General features: G+C 32.4%; 2 protein-coding genes across 2 annotated transcripts in view; one reads left to right on the forward strand and one right to left on the reverse strand.

Moving 5' to 3' along the window:
- Trp (transient receptor potential) overlaps positions 1 to 25021 on the forward strand; it is a 207921-nt gene that overhangs the window by 170894 nt on the left and 12006 nt on the right. The window lies entirely within an intron of this gene.
- On the reverse strand, positions 16824 to 21322 carry LOC143905640 (uncharacterized). The gene is made up of 6 exons (XM_077421176.1): positions 19834 to 21322; positions 19608 to 19777; positions 19293 to 19434; positions 19133 to 19217; positions 18963 to 19049; positions 16824 to 18812 (listed from the first exon to the last, which is right to left on the reverse strand). The coding sequence occupies exons 3-6, from the start codon at positions 19347 to 19349 to the stop codon at positions 18733 to 18735; spliced, it is 309 nt and encodes a 102-aa protein (XP_077277302.1). The 5' UTR covers positions 19350 to 19434; positions 19608 to 19777; positions 19834 to 21322; the 3' UTR covers positions 16824 to 18732.

Consider the following 25021-nt stretch of genomic DNA (forward strand, 5'->3'; position numbering starts at 1 on the left):
CGACTTTGCCCCAGTCTCCCCTACTAATAAATTAACAAATGAGTGATATTTGTTTTAAGTTACACTAATTAATAATAAAAAATTCTTTACTTTTAAATTCTATTGCTCTCTATGTATTTATTTAATAAAATCAACTTTTTTTCATTCTATATCCAACCACTAAAAGTAATAATTATTTTTATTTTGTAATAATAATAATAATAATAATAATAATAATAATAATAATAATAATAATAATAAAGTCGGAATTGGAACTCAAAACCTTCTGATTATTGTAACTAGTAGGAGACATAAGGGCCTCCGCCCGTCCGCGTCGATATAACTTACGTGTAAATAATTGCAATGACACAAAACTACAGATTTTTAAACAAATTATTAAATAACTCAACAATTAGTACTATAAACTATCGCCAGATGCGAACACTATTCAATTATAACAAAGTGTTCCAACATACAGCTGTACCCAAGGTACAGCACCTTCCCCTATATCCAAGTAGCAAAGTAATATTTTTCAAACGTTTTTAAAAACGTTTTTAGTAATAAAAAAAATGTATAAAAAACATTTAAATTAATAAGATAATTTTTTTTCTTATTAAAAAAGTATTTAATTTAATATTGTAAAAAACGTTTTTTTAACATTAAAAAAATGTAGTTTTAATATTAAATAAACGTTTGTTAACATTAAAAAGTGTTTTATTAACATTAAATAAATGTTTTGTTAACATTAAATTACACGGATTAAATATATGTTTTTTTAAATTAAATAAAAAAAAATAATTTATTAATATTAAATATATAATTTTTATTAACACTTTAAAAAATGTTTTTTTTAACAGTAAATATAGATGTTTTTATAGCATTCAATTAAGAAACTTAGGCAAATTTAAATTCTAATAAATTATCCTTCCCGTAATGCAACATTCGATAGAAGTCATGAATAGTTTAGTGGTATTAGATAACAATCTGTTGTTCAATTATATGCCTTTCAATGAGAGGTATAAACTCTACTCTAATGCCATATAACTTTAAATATAAAAATACTGTAGACGACTGGTTATAAGAAACCAAACTGACTACCCGGCAAAAAATTTTTTATATAAAAACACACGTTAAAAAACACACATTATACACTTTTTATGCAGAAATCAGTAAGGCAAAAATTGGAAACCCTTTCACCGATTCTCGCCAAATTCAATACTAACCTATCTTTAATATACTTTATCAAAAAAAAAAAAAAAAATTGCGGAAATCAAAGCAATCACATAGATTTTTTTAAACAGAAATCGGCAACTCCTTTATTATTATTTGCAATTTTTTGATCTATTATATTCCTCATTTTTCTATTTCTATTTCATATATAATACTTTAAGATTTAGTTGATTAGGAAAATTTAAACAGGAAAAGTCATTAAGTACGACTCTTTTAAAGAATTTAAAATTTTAGATATCCCAAATTTTTTTCAAATTGGGTTGTAGCACAATGGTACATAGCCTATGTTACTCAGGAGGACATAAGCTAACCACCAGTGTAAAAATTATTAAAATTGATTGAGTAGTTTCTAAGATTACCCCGAACAATGGTACAAACCCACACAGAACAAAAAGCTCTAATAGAGGTCCACTAGACGACCATCATGTAAATTCCCACAGACGTCTACTACACATCCATAGTTCCGCATTTCACACCTCCATTCGACCTCTATTAGACGTATTTATGATGGAAGGAAATAAGGTGAGGCAATCCTCGTGACAAGTTTCGTTCTGTTTTGCGCAGCTAAGGCATGGTGGGGGATCCGCACAGTTTCCGCCATCTTTTTTCGCTAATACGTGGTCACGCAGTGTAGCATATGAGTGAAGCATGGCAAGCACGCATTGGTAAAAGTTGTTTACAGTTTACATCGTGTTATTTGAAAAAAGTGTTACTGTATTGTGATTGAATAATAAATGTGGGTATATTGAAAAGTAATTCAATATTCAATTTTTCTTGATTTTTTAAAAAATTATTATACGATGCATTACAATGTACTCTTTGCTTTGATCCTGTTTTCCTATAACCAGGTAATTTAGAATAAAATATCAAAAGGAGATTCATCTTTTGTAGGGCCAATTTTCAGTTTTTTTTTATGGTATTCTACATTTTTGGCATTGGATTTCGGAAAAATATTTGTTTATTTTTTAATAATAACATTATTTAACATTTTTTATTATTAAAACTTGGTTGTGGAGGGAACCGTTGAAAATCCAAAAAAAAAACACTGCCATGCAGTTATAAAATTTCATCCTTTTCTTTTCATTGCTATAAATCACAATTTTCAATAAAACATCCTGATCAAGAGACACGGTAGTGTCTCGCGCCAAGTACACGCGGAGCGAGACCGACCGTGACTCTTTTACGCGACGCGACGGGTTGCGAGTACCCGAGATGTTGAGATCTCGATAACGAGTGAACGGATCAAGTTCTAAGTAGGCTTGATCGATAGCTTGGGGTCCAATTAGGGGGGGGTTTCTCTCATAATATTCCGCTACGTGCCTTACGAGCGGAGATATTGCGACGCAAAGTCCAAATGTGAAAATTTATTTTTAAGATACTCCTCCTAACGCTCTCATTCAATATTATTATGATTATCAGAGAAACGTACTTTTCACTTTTTCGACGCTGGCGGCGCAGGTATCGCCAGTTTCGATATTGCGCGCGTATTTCAAAATTAGGTCGATAAACTTATCGGTCAGGAGGAAGATTTCTATTTAAGTAAAAATTAGGTATATATATAATAAATATTGAGTCAACGGAAAAGTAGGTTCTCTATGCTTGGCAGAAAGTGCCGCTAGGGAATTTTTAAGTCGATTCTTATGAATCAAGCTTGAATTTGATGTCTATGTATCCCAGGTTGCCGATGACAAGGTCCAGATAGTGCGCTTTACAGTTTTCGGTGTCCAGGTGTAATAATACGTTGAATTCGATGTCTACGTGTCCCAGGTTGCCGATGACGAGGTCCACATAGTGCGCTCCGTAGTTTTTGGTGTCTACGTGTATTAATATCTTGAATTCGATGTCCACGTGTCCCAGGTTGCCGATGACGGGATCCAGATAATGCGCTTCATAGATTTCGGTGTCCAGGTGTAATAATACGTTGAATTCGATGTCTACGTGTCCCAGGATGCCGATGACGAGGTCCACATAGTGCGCTCCGTAGTTTTCGGTGTCTACGTGTATTAATACCTTGAATTCGATGTCCACGTGTCCCAGGTTGCCGATGACGAGGTCCACACAGTGCGCTTCGTAGTTTTCGGTGTCCAGGTGTAATCGTACGTTGAATTCGATGTCTAGGTGTCCCAGGTTGCCGATGACGAGGTCCACATAGTGCGCTCCGTAGTTTTCGGTGTCTACGTGTATTAATACCTTGAATTCGATGTCCACGTGTCCCAGGTTGCCGATGACGAGGTCCACATAGTGCGCTCCGTAGTTTTTGGTGTCTACGTGTATTAATATCTTGAATTCGATGTCCACGTGTCCCAGGTTGCCGATGACGAGGTCCACACAGTGCGCTTCGTAGTTTTCGGTGTCCAGGTGTAATAATACGTTGAATGCGATGTCTACGTGTCCCAGGTTGCCGATGACGAGTTCCACATAGTGCGCTCCGTAGTTTTTGGTGTCTACGTGTATTAATATCTTGAATTCGATGTCCACGTGTCTCAGGTTGCCGATGACGAGGTCCAGATATCGCGCTCCGTAGTTTTCGGTGTCTAGGTGTAATAATACCTCGAATTTGATGTTCACGTGTCCCAGGTTGCCGATGACGAGATCCAGATAATGCGCTTCATAGTTTTCGGTGTCCAGGTGTAATTGTACGTTGAATTCGATGTCTAGGTGTCCCAGGTTGCCGATGACAATATCCACATAGTGCGCTCCGTAGTTTTCGGTGTCTACGTGTATTAATATTTTGAATTCGATGTCCACGTATCCCAGGTTGCCGATGACGGGATCCAGATAGTGCGCTTCATAGTTTCCGGTGTCCAGGTGTAATCGTACGTTGAATTTGATGTCTACGTGTCCCAGGTTGCCGATGACGAGGTCCACATAGTGCGCTTCGTAGTTTTCGGTGTCCAGGTGTAATAATATGTTGAATTCAATGTTTAGGTGTCCCAGGTTGCCGATGACAAGGTCCACATATTGCGCTCCGTAGTTTTCGGTGTCTACGTGTATTAATACCTTGAAATTGATGTCTAGGTGTCCCAGGTTGCTGATGACGAGGTCCACATAATGCGCTTCATAGTTTTTGGTGTCTAGGTGTATTAATAACTTTAAATCTGAATGGGTGCGTTCAGCCGATACTCCGCTAGCCTAGCAATCGTGAGCAGTTGCTCGTTTTTGCTCGTTTCTTCTCTTTTTAATCCAGTAAGTCAAAAAAGAGGAAACGAGCAAAAACGAGCGACTGCTCACGATTGCTAGGCTAGCAAAGTATCGGCTGAACGCACCCAATGTAGGACACGTAGATATCGAATTCGAGGTATTAATACATGTAGACACCGAAAACTACGAAGCGCACTGGACCTCGTCATCGGCAACTTGGAACACGTGGCCATCAAATTCAAGGTATTAATACACCTGGACACCGAAAACTATAGAGCGCGCTATGTGGACCTCGTCATCGGCAACCTGGGACACCTAAACATTGAATTCAAGCTTGATTCATAAAAATCGACTTAAAATTTCCTTAGCGGCAGAATTAAAATTATGTCATGACATAATAAAAATCGCTGAATTAAAATTATGTCTAAACATAATAAAAATTGGACAAAAATTATGTTTAGACATAATAAAAATTGGATGAATTAAAATTATGTCTGACGTAAAAATAATTATCAAAAATATCGATACCTGAAGATATCGGTACATATACAGTTGCGAACAACATTCAGTAAGACACGCAAATAAAAATAAATAAAGAATTTTACAGTTAACGACTTATTAACATTAATCATGCTTTATTGCGATTATGTTTTATGTTGAAATTGAAAAATATATACAAGGTGTACAACTAAAAGGGTTACAGATTATTATTTTAAAAAAACTGAGCAAAATATTAAATTGTTGTTTTCTTTAGAAATAATAGTCCGTAACTCTTTTAGCTTCATACCTTGTATTATATACGGTTTATGAAATTATAAGATATATTGTTTATAAGATTAAGTTGCGTAACACTACAAAAAGGCGTGATATCCATACAAAATTACCTTTTTAAAAAAAAGGTAAAATGAGCGCCAAGTATACGCATAATAGTGTATATGTATTATGTTGTTACCCTGTTATGTTGTTACCTCGAAAAAAACAAAGTGGTAGTATTATACCTCCAAATAGCTTTATCCTGTACATACTGTTTATACAATGCGTAATATACTACAAAAAGGCGTGATATCCGCACAAAATTACCTTTTTTAAAAAAAGGTAAAAAAAGGCGCCAAGTACACGTATAGTAGTGTATATGTTGTTACCTAAAAAAAAAAGAAAGTGGTAGTATTATACCTCGAAAAAACCTAAGTAACAAGTGGTAGATCTTTATATCTCGAAAAATCTCGAAAAAATTTAAGCAGTAGTATCTTTATTTCCGAAAAATTATAACCCAAGTGATACACGTCACAAAATTATGTTACCTTATCAAAAAAAAGAGTCGCGCTTTAAGTGATCTATTACAATTACAAAAAAGAAATGATATCTCTTTAAGTTAGAGCGCCAATTACAGAGAGAACATGTATATTGCCTCAAAAAATAATTGTTGCACTACATTGAAAAATTTTTACATTGTGTCAATTAGAAAAGAATGTATAATAACAATTTTATAAGATTAAAAAATTTTATTTAAATTTAACAAGGGAATACAAGATATTTAAATACAAAGTTATTTACATGTGTATTTTTTAATGGCCACAAAGAATTACAGAAGTAACAGTACAAAATAAAAATATTTTATTAAAATACATAAATTTTTCTTGTAATTTAGTCAACGACATAGCCAAATAAATTCTGAAAAGATTAAAAAAAAAAGGTAAATCGGTGAGTGATAATCGTTTTCTAATTAATTTCCTTCAATCAGCCTGATTCATTATCATTAATTGCAACTGGATCAATAAAAAAAGGAACAGTGGGGATTCAAACCCGAGTCAAAAATATACAAAACAGAATACGTGCCGCTACACCACTGACCATTTCTGAAATTGTTGCGTGAACGTGTGACTGCATTATCGACGGAACGCGGAAGGCACGGATGAGGGAGAGCGCGCCAGAACAAGGCGGCACGACACACGGCACGGAACACTCTGCCCAGAAACGTATCACAATAACACGAGTTTATCTTAATCTTCCTTCCTGAAAGGTCATCCCGATACATGGTGTCAGAAGTGGGCCCCTACCTACGTCATAAAGTATTGAAAATTGTGTGTGCGCATAAAAAGGGCAAGCAGCACAAGACAAAACGTGCAAGATAACCTCAAAATGGCGTCGACATCAAACATTCAGACCCCAGGAGAATTCGATTTCAATAAACCAGAACTTTGGCCAAGATGGGTTAAACGTTTCGAGAGATATATTTCTGTGACTGGGTTATCCAAAAAACCAGATAAAGATAAAATCAATCTGCTGTGCTATACTATGGGGGAGAAGTCCGAAGAGATCTTGATCCAAGTCATGCCAACTATTACGGCTTCAACTACGTTCGCCGAAGTCAAGCAGAAGTTGAATTCATATTTCTCACCAAAGAAAAATGTTATTTTTGAACGCTTCAAGTTCAACTCGCGAGTACAAGAGCCAGGAGAAAGTGTTGATTCTTTCGTCACAACTCTGTATTCACTGGCGGAATCATGTGAGTACGGTGCCATAAAAGAGGAACTAATCCGTGATCGTATCGTAATAGGAATCCGCGATACTCGTGCGTCTGATAGAATGCAGTTGATAAATGACTTGACGCTGAAAAAAGCTTTCAAGATAGCTCGTCAAGCAGAAATACAAGCTAAGGAAGGGAGGGAAATGAGGCAAGAAACCAAGGAAGAAACTGAGGTGAACAGAGTGGTCCAGAAAGAGAAAAATCTTCACAAGCAAAAACGCAGTGAGAATAAGAATCGTCGAGAGGAGCAAGTATGCGGAAGTATGCAGATGCAGAAACCCGGACCATACGCAAGGTAAAAGATGCCCTGCCCTGAAGTCGGTGTGCCACAGATGCAAGAAAGAAGGGCACTGGAAGCGTGTATGCAGATCAAAGGGAATACGGCATATAGAGCAGGAGATTGGCAGTGACGAAGAAGAAACAGACGTCGGGTACGCGTTTATCGGTGCGGCAAGCGATTCGACGCGCGAAAAGGGATTTAAATTTAGGGCATATGTTTCTGAATTTTCGAAATCGTTGCATTTTATAGTAGATACAGGGGCGGACATTACGTGCATTTTCGATGAGTGTATTCCGTATGAAATTAGAAGTAAAATATGTAAAACTCATAAGATTATTTCAGGACCTGACGGAAAAAAGCTATCGGTAATGGGATTCTTTTATGTAAAATTGATAGGAAAAAAAAAAGAAATTGAAGCAAAAGCTTATGTGATTCGCGGATTAAAGCAAAACTTATTGGGCAAACCGGAAATTAAAAAATTGGACCTAATTTGCAAGGTTAATATTTTATAAAAGAAAATAGTTTAAATAGTATAATTTCTGAATTTTTCGAAGTTTTTAAAGGAATTGGTCAATTCAAGAAAGAACTTAATATCGAGATTAAAAACGCAAAGCCATTTTTCCAAACAACTCCCAGAACTGTACCTATTCCGTTGCTCCCGAAACTAAAAAAAGAATTGGATAAACTTGTAAGGTTAAAAATAATTTAAAAAGTAGATGTTTCGACCGAATGGTGCAGCCCAATAGTTGTAGTTTCGAAAAAAGACTGCGATGATATTCGTTTATGTTGCGACTATACGAAACTCAATTACAGCGTAAAACGAGCAAACTTTTCGATATCCAAAGTAGAAGTGACGTTTTTCAGTCTAAAAGGTGCTAAAATATTTTCAAAATTAGATTCACAGTCCGGATTTTATCAGATAAAATTAAATAAAAAGAGTCAACCGCTAACAATTTTTATAACACCGTTTGGCAGGTATATGTTTACAAGATTACCATTTGGTATCAATTGTGCTCCGGACTATTTTTCACAAATGTTTTCTGACTTATTCCACGACTTAGCAAATGTAATTGTCTATGTAGATGATATTTTGATCTTTGCAAACAGCATTGCTGAACATAATAGAATTCTTGCAGAAGTCCTAAAAAGATTGAAAAACGCAGGTTTCACTTTAAACAAAAAAAAGTGTGTTTTTGGTGTCAAACAGATAGAATTCCTCGGACATCTAATATCAGAAAAAGGAATCGACGTTCTACCCTCTCGTATTTCCGCCATCATAAATTTCCCAACTCCGGAAAATAAAGAATCATTAATGCAACCTTTAGAGTCATTAAACTATGTGAGCAAATATCTGCCTAACAAATCTCACATCCTAGAGCCATTAAATTATTTATTAAAAGACGATGTCCCATTCAAATGGGAAGACCATTAACAGAGGGCTTTTGACCAAGTAAAATTTTTATTGACAAAAACGCCATCTCTTGTACACTATAATTACCAAAAAAAAAAATTATAATTCAAGCTGACGCTTCTAGCTATGGACTGGGAAGCGCATTACTACAAGAAAACGGGAATAAAGAGCGAGATATAGTAGCTTACGCATCAAGAACACTAAGTAACTCCGAAAAAAAAATACAGTCAAATCGAAAAAGAAGCTCTAGCCCTAGCCCCTAGCGTATGCCGCAGAGCATTTTAAAGATTTTATCACAGGAATTAATGTAACTCTCAAAACTGATCATAAGCCGCTCATTCAAATTTTACAATCCAAACTTTTAGATGAATTAACTTCTAGACTTCAAAGAATTAGAATGCATCTAATGCGGTATAATTATAAAGTGATCTTTGTGCCGGGAAAACAATTAGTTCTAGCAGACTGTTTGTCTAAGAATCCCATAGATTGTGCAAATAGCGCGGAAAAAGATTTTGCGGAAGAAATCGATCATTATGTACATTTCGTTACAAGTCACTTTGTCCGCGACAAAAAGTGTTCTACAAAAAATAAAGGACGAGCAGGAAAAAGATTACGTTTGCGCAAAGTTAAAAGAATTTTGCTTGAATAAATGGCCAACAAAGGATAGATTACTAAGTGGACTGTCAGCCTATTTTCAATTAAAAGATAATATTTCATTTTCAAACGGGTTTCTCATGCTAGATACTAGATTAATTATTCCCCTTTCTTTACAACGAGAACTGTTGGCAAAATTACATGAAAGACACTTGGGCATAAATAAGTGTAGAGATAGAGCTAGACAGTCGATTTGGTGGCTTGGCATAAGCTCACAATTAAAAAACTTAATTGAAAATTGTCCTAACTGTATTGAGCAAAGATCTAACATCAAGGAACTTTTTGTAAAAGAAGAACAACCTGATCGTCCATGGCAAAAAGTAGGATTTGTTCAAACTAGAAGTATGGTACCTAATTATAATAGACTACTATTTAAGATATTTTGAGATTTTTCAATTAAAGAATTTAACGGAAAAAGATCATAAAAAAATGCAAAGAAGCTTTCGCAAGATACGGTATCCCTGAAATTGTCAGAAGTGATTGTGGCACACAGTTTGCGTCAGAATTCCGTAATTTTGCGAAGAAATTTGACTTTAAACATATGTAACTAGCTCTCCTAAATACTCACAAAGTAACGGTGCCGCAGAAGCCGCTGTAAAAATAGCGAAAGGCATTATAAAAAAAATGTAAGGACGACGTAAACCTAGGATTATTAGCTTATAGAACTACGCCTTTGGAAAACGGGTTTACTCCTGCAGAGATTATGTTTTCTAGGAAAATTTGTTCCCGTCTACCAGTGTTACCAAATAAATTAGAGTCTTTTAAAGATCACAACAAGGTAATAGGAAAAGAAAAAGTCAGAAAAGAAAAACAAGAGCGTAATTAGACACCGGCCAAAAAATGTAAATGATAGGGTATGGGTAACGGACATTCGAGCGTATGCTAAAATCGTAAGGGCAGATAGTAATTCAAACGCGTATATTATTAAAACGGAAAAAGGTAGTACTCTGAGAAGAAACCGATGGCATCTAGTATTAGCGCGTTACAAACAAAACAACAAAACAAATAGATACCTTGCCCCGATAGGGATAGAGAGAGAAAGTGAGCGGGTCGTGGATGAAAATATAGACGAGCAGGTTGTAAATAATAATCCGGAACCGGTAAGAATTGACAACAGCTACAAGGAACAAGTAGTCAGTCAGAAAGCGAGCCAACGAGCATATAGAACCTGAGCAAAGCGACGGAAATAAATTCCCACGAAAATCGGAGCGTGACAAGAGACCTAACTCGCGTTTTTGTGATTTCTTTCTATATTAAGGATTGTTGTATTATGCGCATTATTCTGTATTCATTTTAATTCCTTTTAATAAAACAGGAAGGGTGTTGCGTGAACGTGTGACTGCATTATCGACGGAGCGCGGGAGGCACGGATGAGAGAGAGCGCGCCAGAACAAGGCGGCACGACACACGGCACGGAACACTCTGCCCAGAAACGTATCACAATAACACGAGTTTATCTTAATAGCGAATTCGGCACCTTGCACTAGTGCGCACTGAGTGCAAACTTTTTCGGTGCCACACATTCGGCTGCCGCCCTCTGCCCCAGTAGAGTGAAATCATCGTATTCGATTGTGTTGCACTACTATCATGCGACTTTTGTATCGTATTCGACGAACAAAAACTGCCCCGATATAATGCTAAATTCGTATTCGGACAAACAAAGCAAACTGGATAAGGGCAAATTTTATTGCACTGAAATTTTTGGCAGTGCGGTTTGGTATCACCGAGTATTTAACCACAAAATTTAAAATGGATAAAAAAGTATCCGTTATATATATGGAATTATTGGAAACGAGTAGTAGCGATGATGAAATAGAAAATTTAGTTTTAAATCATATAAGAGAGGAAAGACCAAAAGTAAAAAATTATGTGGATGTAGTAAATGAATATTCCGACAGAGAAGTATGTAATTTTACTTGATAATAACTGCTCTTATAAAATGTATATTGCAAAAAATACTCATATAAATAAATAAATAATGACTATATCTGGAATAGAATATACTTTATAATAAAATAAAGATATAATATAAAATAATAAATTATAAGTTATAAAATAAATATAATAAGTGTAAATATAAATATACATATATATAAATATAATAAATATAATAATTAGTTGTAATAGATGTTATATATGTTATAGTTTCAGAGAAACTTTCGACTACAACGCAGCACATATGCAAAATTAAAAAATTTATATGAAGAATCACAATTTTTTCACAATGTTGCCGATAATATAATTTCAAGTGACCAAAAATTATTAGCATTTTTATGGTAACAAATTATCCAAAAGCAATATGTTTGTTGTACAAATATATGCAATTATAATAGTATAAAATGAAATCAGATTTTTTTTACATAGTTTTACAATATATAAAAAAGATGATATATTTAAATTACATTTAATTTTTTTCATAAATATTTTTGTATTAAAGGTTTGCAGGTAACAAAGTCAGCATCAGAGACGTTGCTGGCAGATTTAATATGGCAGAATCCACATTTCATAACAACAGTGACAATATTATGGATTTCTTAAATGACATAGCAAAATCAATAATAAAATTTCCTCAGACATTGGAAGAAAAAATAAAAATATCCAGAAAGTTTGAAAGTGTAAGAAAGAAAAATAAATAAATAATATATTTTTAGTGTTGGTGCGTATTGTGTATGTGTGTGTGTGTACGTGTGTGTACGCACAAATATGTAGTTTTTAATGTTGTATACAGCGTTATAGTAAACATTTACTTAAAGAGTAATATTTAAAAAATATTTGGTATAATATTTCTAAAACATTTTTGAAATATTCGGAAATATAATATTATGAAGCAACATTTTAGAAACATGTAGGTATAAAATATTATGTGAGAACGTTCATAAGATACACAAAATCAATATTTCACGATGTTAATCTGATATTTCTTATTTATTGAGATCTAATTGTTTATTTTTATTTATAGATAAATGGTTTTCCTGGAATTCTGGGATGTATAGATGGAACATATATCTCAATACGTACACCTGCTCACAAAATCAAGTCAACATATGTGAATCGGCACGATATGCCATCTTTAACGTTACAGGCAATATGTGATGCGGATAAGATGTTTCTCGATGTTTTTACAGGACCACCCAGTAAAGTGCATGATGCACGTATCTTTAAATTATCATTCATAAGCACTATATTGCCAGAAACATGTGGAGATGAGTGGCATATATTAGGCGATGCTGCCTATCCCCTTAAAAAGTATCTTATAACTCCTTACAGAGATTATGGAACTTTGACAGAACAACAAAGAAATTTTAATTACAAGTTCTCTGTTTGTAGAGTAAAAATAGAAAATGCTTTTGGTTTACTAAAAACAAGATTTAGACAGTTAATTAGATTAGATTTTAATACAGTTCAACGTAGCTGTAAATTTATTCTAGCTTGCTGTACACTTCATAATTTATGTATTCATTATAAAGATAATTTGGATGATTTCATGGAAGAAGTAGACATTGTAAATATTCAAGATTTTGAAGAAATTAATAGAGATAATAGAATTGAAGGTGAAGAAAAAAGGAATCGGCTATGTCAATTATTGTCATAATTCAGTTTTCTAAACTTATGACGTTTATTACGTTTCATTTTTTATTACGTTTAATTTTACATTTTGTGTTTAACTCTATATAATATCTAATAAGAAGTATAATAATAGCATAGTATAGCAAAAAAATATTTATTTTATTTTTATATTTTTAAGTATATTAAACAAAGTATTTGCACATATTTTTGCATAAATCAAATATTACATAGTAAACATAACTTTCGGCTATTAAAATTATTATTGCGTGTTTAGTATTATTGCGTTACACATAAGCCATAATATTAGGGAGTTTTTACGATACTGTCTTTCAAAAACTTCCCATTATTGTGTTACAATATATGACAAAGTGTAGTATAATAATATACATATACGTTACTATAATTATATGTTTATCCTTAACAAATACAAATATATTATATTTCTCATGAATACTTTGTTTTCTTCAACATTACAAAATAATATACGTAATCAGAATTATAAAATAATATGTAATTAATACTGCAAAATAATAAGTAATTAACATTACAAAATAAGTAATTATCTTTTTTATAAATTTTCTTTTTCAAATAAACTTTTTAATAATTTCATTTTTTCTTCATGTCTTTCTTGTCTTTTAGCCTCTTTTTCGTTATGAATCTTTAATAAAGTCTGTGCTAAACTTGAATCTTTCTTATTTTTTTTAACGTTAGATGTTTGTGGAGTATCTTTAACATTAATCACAACTTTGTTTGCACTTTGTAATATTTCTGGTTGTACACTATCATCTATAGCAGCAATCTTTTTTATTTCATTTTCAAAATTTACTTTCATTCTTTTTGACCCAGAAGTGGAATTATTTTTATCAGAAACGCGTTTTCTTTTAAGGATAGTTTTGTAGCGATTTTCGCATTGAATATATGTTTTTTTAATACCAAGAGTTGCTTCTAAATCTTCTGCTATTTGTTGCCACATTGCTTTTTTATTTTTAAACTTCTTCATCGGACCTACTAATTCCAAGTAGGTTGCGTATTTATCCAATAACAATGTCGTGCTCGTATCTAACCATTCGTTTTCAAAAATGTGTTTTTCTTGTGTATGTGATGAATCAAGATCGTTACTAGGAAATTCAAAACCAGCTTCGAGTAACTGTTTCTTTTGTACCATAATTGTGTCTAAATCACCTGTAATATAATAAATTATATATATAATATATATATACATATATATATATATATATATATATATATATATATATACATATATCTTATAATATGTACATATTATAATATGAATAATGGCTCGTCTACAATAGCCGCAACAGTATGCAGTAAGACGTAAGCAGTAAGCTGTTGACTAATGGGATTTTTACAATTCAAGAATAATTGACTGTGGTTGGTCAATAGCTTATTGCTTACGTCTTACCGCATACTTTTACAGCTATTGTAGACGAGCTATATGATACAAATCTATAATAGAACAAAAATACAAAATATGTATATGATGTATAACCTGTTTCTTTTTCAACCTCACATAAAATGTGATCCGTATCCTCTATCAACTTATTATTTTCATCATACATAAAATTTTTAATATTAATCACGCTCTCCTCCACACTCATTTTGCTTCTTTTCAAATTATAAGTGTTAAATTTATTGGTTATACCTCCTGAGTACCAGATGCATGAACGCAGGATCATGCCTGAAGATCATGCACGCATGAATACAGTGCTGCTTTATCCCAGTGCTGCCCCATCTCAATGCTGCACTGAGATTGGTCGCATGTAATCGATGCTAACTAGAAAATATGCTGCACTGGTGCTGTATTGGGGCAGCACTAGCACAGAATCAGTGCGTGTCTGCCGTTTTCCTTCCTGAAAGGTCATCCCGATACAGAAACTATCTTTTGTGACATGATTTATATTCATTAGCAATACTTGTTGACTAGCATAGTTTCGTTTTTATTCATCAATTACGAATGCTTATTACTCGTCGATAGTCTTTTTTTCATAAGTTTGATTTATAATTTATCCAAAATGACTTGTTTATCGGTAAAAAAATATGTTTCCTCCAAAACTGATGCCATAGAAAAATATGGTTTCCTTATGGAAACTCATTTTCGTGATATTGTTTCCATTCGTAATGAAAAATTAATAATTTTTTAGTAATTGTAGCCTAGTTTACACCGGACTGTTTGATACGCGTACCAAGTACTATATCCGTATCAAATCTCGGGTTATCCCGGTGTAAACCGAGGTTTGATACGAATTTTATACGGATATAGTACTTGGTACGCGTATCAAACAATCGGTGTAAACTAGGCCTGTGTCTTTAAGAGATTTTCCTATCCATTCCTATTTGTTTGAATGACCGCTAGTAATGGCCGACAATTGTGCGACGTTCTCTATTGGCTGTGAAACTCATGATGCGCGTTGCCTTACCTTATTTCCTTCCACCATGGACGTATTGATAGATCATCTCTTTTAGACGTTGTATAGATTAACCGTAGATGTTTAATGGAGGTTTGGTGGATAATTAAAATATGTTAACTTTAACGTTTTATAGATTCTTTATGGATATACGTCTTGTTTATAAAACTTACAACAAATTAGATAATATTTATAAGTTGTATCCAACAAATTATCAAAAATTGCTTTGCAGACCCGTGCTATATATGATACCAGAGGTATCACTTCAGATGATCTGCAGCAAAAAATTGTCGCAGTCAGGCCTCTCACAGGCTCGCCTCTTATACTAGCGCGTGATGTTTATTTATTACAAAAAAAGTACTGGCGCATGATAGCCGCATCGCGGCAGTGCGCGTTACTAATGCTGTCACTGACGACAATATTTGCTTATACAAAAATACTGCAGTTTTATATATACAAAATGAGATACTAGCTCTCTAGAGAAAACATTGAAGAACAATATCGTGCAATTACAACTACGATAGAAGTCTAGAAAAAAAGTGTCATGCTTTTAACTCTTATATATGCAAAAGCACATTCAGGTTGATATAGGACCGTACAAAATTGCCTTTTTTAAAAAAAAGGTAAAAAAAGCGCCAAGTACACGCATAGTAGTGTATATGTTGTTACCTCGAAAAAAAAAAGAAAGTGGTAGTATTATACCTCAAAAAAACCTAAGTAACAAGTGATAGACGTAATCTTTATATCTCGAAAAATCTCGAAAAAATCTAAGCAGTAGTATCTTTATTTCCGAAAAATTATAACTCAAATGATACACATCACAAAATTATGTTACCTTATCAAAAAGAAGATTCGCGCTTTAAGTGATCTATTACAATTACAAAAAAGAAATGATATCTCTTTAAATTACAGCGCCAATTACAGAGAGAACATATAAATCGCCTCAAAAAATAATTGTTGCACTACTTTGAAAAATCTTTACATTGTGTCAATTAGAAAAGAATGTATAATAACAATTTTATAAGATTAAAAAATTTTATTTAAATTTAACAAGAGAATACAAGATATTTAAATACAAAGTTGACATGTATATTTTTTAGTGGTCACAAAGAATTACAGAGGTAACAGTACAAAATAAAAATATTTTATTAAAATACATAAATTTTTTTTGTAAAAAAACTTGTCGCTGCTAGACCTCGAAATTTTAAATAAATAAATAAACTTATCCTCTACTTAATTATAAGCCGCATTATCCGCCGTTCGCGTCGTCATGCACACCCATATCACTCGCTCGCACATCCACGCTGATAATCATTTAATATTACTCCCATCGCATTCTTCTCTGAATTATTTTTATTTATTGTTGTATCTATTTATTTAAAATTTTGAGGTCTAGCAGCGCCAAGTTTTTTTACAAGAAAAATTCATGTGATTTAATAAAATATTTTTATTTTGTACTGTTACCTCTGTAATTCTTTGTGACCACTAAAAAATATACATGTCAACTTTGTATTTAAATATCTTGTATTCCCTTGTTAAATTTAAATAAAATTTTTTAATCTTATAAAATTGTTATCATACATTCTTTTTTAATTGACACAATGTAAATATTTTTCAAAATAATGCAACAATTATTTTTTGAGGCAATTTATATGTTCTCTCTGTAATTGGCGCTGTAATTTAAAGAGATATCATTTCTTTTTTGTAATTGTAATAGATCACTTGAAGCGCGACTTTTTTTTTTTAATAAAGTAACATAATTTTGTGATGTGTATCACTTGAGTTATAATTTTTCGGAAATAAAGATACTACTGCTTAGATTTTTTCGAGATTTTTCGAGATATAAAGATTACGTCTATCACTTGTTACTTAGGTTTTTTTGAGGTATAATACTACCACTTTCTTTTTTTTTTCGAGGTAACAACATATACACTACTATGCGTGTACTTGGCGCTTTTTTTACCTTTTTTTTTAAAAAAGGTAATTTTGTACGGATATCACGCCTTTTTGTAGTATTACGCATTTTATAAACAGTATGTACAGGGTAAAGTTATTTGGAGGTATAATACTACCACTTTCTTTTTTTCGAGGTAATGTATATATACGTATATATATTAATATGTAACATATATTCTGACTCTGCCACACAATGTTATGTAATAATAACCGTTTGGATAGCAATTATCAATTTCACAGATAGTCAAACTATACATATACTTTTTGCCGAGAAGCTTATCTTAACAAAGCTGCCAACATTTTTTTATCATACGTGTCAACAATGAAAATCCTTGAACTGGAAACTACATTAGAGCACAATTTAACTTAATTTTCCCTGTAATGATCTAATGATGTAAAAGCGATGGCGCCGGTCGGTACATTTAGTAGATCTATATAGAATAAAGCCCAACGATTAATATAAATAAGTATATAACTGTTCAAACAAAGCCAATCGCTAAACGTAAGTTTTCATTCCCAAACAAAGATGTAACTGTAAGATACGATAGATTCAAATGCAACTGTGATGCGCTTCGATACATCAACTTCCACAATTTAATAAATAGCAAATGATTTATTTATATTGTTCAATAATATATAATCGATATATAACACCGATTAATCATAATCTGGTTTAAATCTATTTGTACTGGAAGGAAAACGACTGAATTTTCAAACATACAATATACATATATATAAGTATTACATTCATTACATTATTCGATTTTTATCCATCACCTGAACGCGTATTTTGACGTCATTCGTTATCATCGTTTCCACGAAGACACCTGTTTACTTTATCTTTTACTAAATTTTTACGCGCAAGTGGAAGGTTTAAAAAACTGAGCGTACAGTAATATTATCGCTATAATTGTAAAAAAAAAGGTCATTTACATTTACATTAAAACAAAGATAGATAAAAAACAAACGTCGAGAGATACGTAGAACAGTTTTATTCCTATATAAGTCGACAAAGTTAATAATAATTATTAATAAATTCATGTGATCTTAAATGAATATACATAATTACATTTAACTTCCTAATAATAATTTAGCGTCGTCCCTTCAACTTATATACGAATAAATTCACAAATATTACTGATTAAGAAGAGCGTCTCGATTTTTCTAGACGTGTAAAGGACATTGCAGTCTGCTGAGATTGTTCGCAAAGAGGCAAAGACAAAATTTTTCTCCCAATTTGCAATTTTTCCCCAGGCCTATGAAATTGTTTTTCCGTTTTGTACATTTTCATAAAACTTTCGAGAGCAGTCTCGTTCCACTTAAATACTTATTCTACGTACATGCCAAAGCCCTCACCGCGCAATCTTGATGTGCTGGATATTGAGAAAAAAATCTTAATGTTTTTTCTCTTCCCGGTGTTTCTTGAATTTGCTACCCGTCCCCTGGTTAAATCGATAATTGTCATTCAATGGAATTTTCTTATTGCACAGCAACGACGAATTTTCATTGGTGTCGCTTCGCCATTTTCCTCTCTAACTTGCGCATCTTCTTTTCGCTCATCTCAACTTGTTTCTGTGGCTGAGCGAAGAACCAAGGAGCCAAAATCTGCTTCCAGAGCATCCAGCTCCCTCTCAATGGTACCTGTAGGGATTTCCAAAATACCCAATGACAAACATTCCATGTATACGCAGTCTTTTTGTAACGTTAAATAAAGAGAATATGTGTGTGTGTGAGAGAGAGAGAGAGAGAGAGAGAGAGAGAGAGAGAGAGAGAATTGCCAAGATGCTTTACCAAAAGCCACAATAACCAGAAATAGTTCGAAATGAGGGACAGGATTTGCACTCCGGACGTCAATATAATTAAAAATCTTTGACGTGTCTATAAACAGAACGATGACACTTTGATCAATAAACAACGGAAGACACGACAACAGCGATAAAAGGATTTATCCAGGAGCTGACCGGATTCTGAGTACGTGGTGCGAGCCATGTACGACATAAATTGATAGCTGCTTATATACACAATTGCGGAGAATGCCGTTAGACTCTGTAACGATAACGCACATCTGTTAAGGGGTTTAGGTGGCTGCGGTGTCCTGTCCATTGAGGACACGAGACTTACTATCGTCAGCACGGTGAACTCGAACAGAAGCATCGTCACGACATTGTGAATTCCCATTACGTTATTGAAATACCCAACATTATATTAATCGTCGCTTGTAGCAAGGATGTCTATAGACATCCTTGAAACGATTCAAGTATATCTGCAAAGACATTTTAATTCTCAATGCATAATGTTGAATTCAGTATTGAGAAAATATTCTATTCAAAGTCGTAACTTACGAGATATTCGTCACATATCAAGATTGAATATTACTACTTTTACGCGAGCCGTTACTTTTGTAGTATAATAATAAATATAATATTAATAACTTACGATAATTCCTTCGCGTAAACGGAAGGACTCCTCGGCATCAGAGCTCCCTGCCGTCAATATAAAATCTTTGATGTTTACGAACCGCTTAACGCTTCGGCTGTAGATATGGTATAGCATCTCGTTATCGTTAACAGTATTGAATGTGCCGTCGTAGCTATCCGCTCGTTTCTCTGTAATAATATTTGTAAGAAAATGTGGTAAATCTGAAGAATAGTGGCCTCCTCACCGATTTCGTTCAACTTGGGCTTAATCGACGCGTTTTTGCACGAAACGACCGAATCTGGCAGAAAAAAGTGTCGCTCTGCCCCGCGAAGCGAGATATTAACGGTTAAAGTTGACGACTATCAGGTTATGATTCCTGTCATACCGACGCGATGTAGCGACTGGTAGCGACCACGAACATGCCCAGTTCCTCTAAATGTGCATTGTTTCTTTACATATTTTTTATGTTTACTTTTCTCATATAATACTTTTTGTCAACGAAATGAGAAATTATCTCTGTTTAACTTTAATTTATTATTGTACTTTGGACAATGTATTTTATTACTTATCACATTATGTTCTATTAAATAATTTATTAATTTGTCATAAATTTATGTTAATATCATAAATTATGTTAATTTCCACGCTTTTTCAACCGCTGGGGGGTGCGAGGGGGGGAGGCCAAAAGCCCCCCTTCGTTTTTACATGTACTTTTCATACACCAACTATTCTCTGCTTTAACAAATTATTTCTGTTACAAATATTAAGCGTTTAAGTTAACGAAACATAAATAATTTGTTAAAGCAGAGAATAGTTGGTATATGAAAAGTATACATAAATATTTACTTTTCATATATCAACTATTCTCTGCTTTAACAAATTATTTATGTTACAGATATTAAGTGTTGAAGTTAACGAAACAGAAATAAAATTGTTAAAGCAGAGAATAGTTGGTATATGAAAAGTTCATATTTACATGTACTTTTTATATACCAACTATTCCCTGCTTTAACAAATTATTTCTGTTACAAATATTAAGCGTTTAAGTTAACGAAACATAAATAATTTGTTAAAGCAGAGAATAGTTGGTATATGAAAAGTTCATATTTACATGTACTTTTTATATACCAACTATTCTCTGCTTTAACAAATTATTTCTGTTACAAATATTAAGCGTTTAAGTTAACGAAACATAAATAATTTGTTAAAGCAGAGAATAGTTGGCAGAGAATTTTCTTCAAGAAAGTAAAATTTTGTCATTAAGAAAAGGAAACGTTATAACCCACAAAAGTCATACTTTATTCAAGAAAATGATTTATTACATGGCTCTTAAGAAATTATTTCATTGGATTTAAATATTTATTTTCTTGGCGTATAGATTTTAAATATTACACTCTTTCTTAAAAAAATGTTACTACATAGAAAAAAATTATTTTCTTGTTAAAGAATAAATGTTTACTTATAACAAGAAATTAAGTGTCAAAGAGCATATAAATTTCAACTAAAAAAATTGTTATTTTGATTCTGATATCGTACATTTTATTTAAATTAAATAAATATTTACTTAAATAAAAAACATAATTTAAAAACATATTCATTTGGTTTAAAAAAATATTCCCTTGGTAGGAGCCGCCCAAGTAATTTTCTTCAAGAAAGTAAAATTTTGTCATTAAGAAATGGAAACGTTATAACCCACAAAAGTCATACTTTATTCAAGAAAATGATTTATCACATGGCTCAAGAAATTATTTTATTAAATTTAAATATTTATTTTCTTGGTGTATAGATTTTAAATATTACACTCTTTCTTAAAAAAATGTTACTACATAGAAAAAAATTATTTTCTTGTTTAATGTTTACTTATAACAAGATATTAAGTGTCAAAGAGCATATAAATTTCAACTAAAAAAATTGTCATTTTAATACAAGAAAACATTTTCTAAGATGTAATTTTTAAAGTGAAGAAAGTTAGTTTTCTCATTTTGAAATAACAGTTTACTTTGTTTAATAAATAATATTCTGTATTTCATGAAATCTTTACTTAAATGTAGAAAATGTATATATATAATAACTTAAAATAATTTATTTAATACAATACACATATTTACTTGGAATTAGATGTTTTTATTTAAATAAAATTAATATTTACTTCAATCAAAAACAATCATTTTAAGTAAATATTTATCTCTCTGTGTTATCTGGATACTTCGAGTAACAAGCACACTGAGAGAAAAAATTTTTTAAACGAAGTAAATATTTACTTAAAATGATTGTTTTTGATTGAAGTAAATATTCATTTTATTTAAATAAAATGATCTAATTTTTTCAGAATATATATATATGTCACTAATATATATATATATATATATATATATATATATATATATATATATATATATATATATATATATATATATATATATATATATAGGTCCGGAAGTATGTTCCGGGACTTTTATTTTTGATATCGGTATATTCCGGGACATTTGGCAGTTTCCAGGACTGTCCTGGAAAAAATTGATGTCCTACGGCAATTTTCGAGACAGTTTTTTGAATCTGATTACATATATATGCGTTATATTCCAGGACTGTACATTTCAAAAAACGTAAACAGTCCGTGTGCTATCTGGAGAGGGTAGATTAGAATACAATTCTCCTCATCGAGCTCACGCTGTACGCTGAAAAACAAAAAATAATATAATTTATTTTATTGTTAACTTAATTGTATATATATTTGCAATAAAAATTGTCTAATATGATTCTTGTAAATAAAACGTTTTATTTTAATGTAACAATACCGACTGTTGAATATTTAAAAAATTTAATGTTTTACATTAGTCTGTTTATCCCAAAGTTACCAAAAAATAAACTAATAGAACTTTTAAAATTAATTCATAAGAATGACTTTCAATTTTGTAAGTGATAGGGAATGACATATTCAATATATATTATAGACTCAAATAACGATGGGATAAAACTAGGAATTTAATGTATTGTACTCGTTTTTCAATCTTAATTTGGAATAAAATGGAATTTGTTCTGTTGTAAATATCGCCGGAATTCAATGGAATTCGATATATACATATTGATTTCCAAATTTGGGATTCAATGGTATTTATTTCATTGTCGGAATAGTCGGAATTCAATGGAGTTCAACACGGACACTTTTTAATCCTTATCCTGGCATTCAATGGTAATTATTTTTATTGTCAGAATAGACGGAACTCAATGGAATTCAATACGGAAATTTTTAATTCCTAATTTGGCATTTAATGGTATTCATTTCGTTAACGGAATCAATGGTATTCAATGGAATTCATTACGAAACTTTCCAATCCCTAACCTGGCATTCAGTGGTATAGTATTTTTGTGTCGGAATTGGATGAGATTCAAAAAAGACAAATTCTTTCTAAAATAAGGAATTCCATGATATTGAAACTATTTCAATCTCTTTTTTGGACACAATAGAATTCGGAAAGTCCTTAATTGAATTCCTAGCAATCCCGTTTTAATTTTTTTCAATCTTTTTTCGTTTGCTGGGGTGTCTCTTGATAAGCAATATTGCGTGTAGCGAGAGATGGCGCAGCAATCGAACAAGGACAAATGCCTCTCGTTAGACGCAAGGACAGATATAGATATATAACATAGAAAACAGGATTAAAAATGTTGACATTATCGACATTGAAGAAGTTCGGCCTTCGCTATAGGATCCTTTTAAAAACGTATTATTAATTCATGCGGATCTTTAATCCTTACTTTTCCTTTTTAAAAAAAGTTTACCTCTTAAACAGTCACAGAGTCACGCGTCATCGGGAGATGAGATTACTGTTTATAGAAAACATCGGATTATATATATATTTTCTACTTACTAAAAATAGCGATTACCTGTACAACTTGAGAGAAAATAAAAATTATAGCAACGGATCATGTGTAGTATATGTGTATGAAACTACATAATTTATAATATTATTATCCATTGACTATGTAACCAGTTTGCTAGTTCAGATGCGTCCCGAAGAAGTGCGCAAGAAAACAGTCCAAAATTGCGACAAAAGTGCATAATATCTGTGATTAAACGAGTACTTACTGTACTATTGCAGTAGTCTGCTGTAAGAAGCTACTGTGAAATTTTATACTATTTGTTAAAAGTAAACATGTAGCAGAAATGTGAAAACAATATGAAAGTATCTTTTGAGTACAGATCCAACCGGCAGAAACGTGAAAAGAACGTGCAAGCATCTGCCCGTGAGAAAAAGAGCAGTCGAGTGTGTTAGACGCTTGAAACATATTTGCAGCAAAATTTCACAAGTGTATGTCGCTTAAATTGTTGTTTTTGTTGTACAGATCCGACCGGCAGAAACGTGAAAAGAACGTGCAATCATCTGCCCGTGAGAAAAAGAGCAGTCGAGTGTGTTAGACTCTTGAAACGTATTTGCAGCAAAATTTTACAAGTGTATAATGTCGCTTAAATTGTTGTTTTTGCCGTATAGATCCGAGTGACAGAAATGCGAAAAAAGCGTAAGCATGTAAGCATCTGTTCGTCAGAAAAAGAACAGCCGAGCGCGCTAAACTCCCAGACAGCACAAAATATTTATAAAATATTTATAAAAAAGATTAAATATTTTGAAAATATATACGTTGAATATTTTGTAAATATTATAATGTCCGGAAAATAAAAGTATCTAAAAGATTATAATAAATATTTTAAAATAAAGTGTAAATAATTATCATCAATATTATTAAAGTTGTTTTTAATTTATGTTATAAATATTTATAGAAATAATTACTGTAAGTTAAGTGAAGATTGTGAAACTGTTATAGCTTCGTGCTGTGAGATGTAGGCTATACGTACGGTCCATTTTGGCGTTACGAATTTCGAAAAATGTTTGATTGGTAAATCAGATGTACGGTATATTCTACCAAAATAACGATAACGCTCTCAATAACGATAAATAAACAAAACAAGGCAAATGAGAGCTCGTTCGCGACGATGGACGGGCGACAGTAATAAAATATTACAAAAATTGAATAAAATATATATAATAAAGTAAACGTTTCGGTTCTTGATTTGGACTCTCCTCAGTACATATAGCTGGTCGAGTGAAATGCAGTGGTCACAAGTAGTAAAAAATGCCGCGTAATACTTATTGTATTACGCGGAGAGATGGTGTCGTATATCTTATCAATTTGACTGTCAGGTAACTCTTGTGATCACTTTTTAAGGTATGACTATTTATATTTGTTTAATTTATTTCTTTTTATGGAATTAAGGTAACAGTCACGTTGAGGATACGAGATCCACATTCTCATAATCGGAGAGCAGAATAACTGCATTTTTGACTACTTGTGACCACTGCATTTCACTCGAACAGCTATATGTACTGAAGAGGGTCCAAACCAAGGACCGAAACGTTTACTTTATTATATATATT

Source organism: Temnothorax americanus, unplaced genomic scaffold (genome assembly GCF_048541705.1).
Source record: "Temnothorax americanus isolate GAGA-0224 unplaced genomic scaffold, ASM4854170v1 Scaffold65, whole genome shotgun sequence".
In the NCBI taxonomy this organism is placed as follows: Eukaryota; Metazoa; Arthropoda; class Insecta; order Hymenoptera; family Formicidae; genus Temnothorax; species Temnothorax americanus.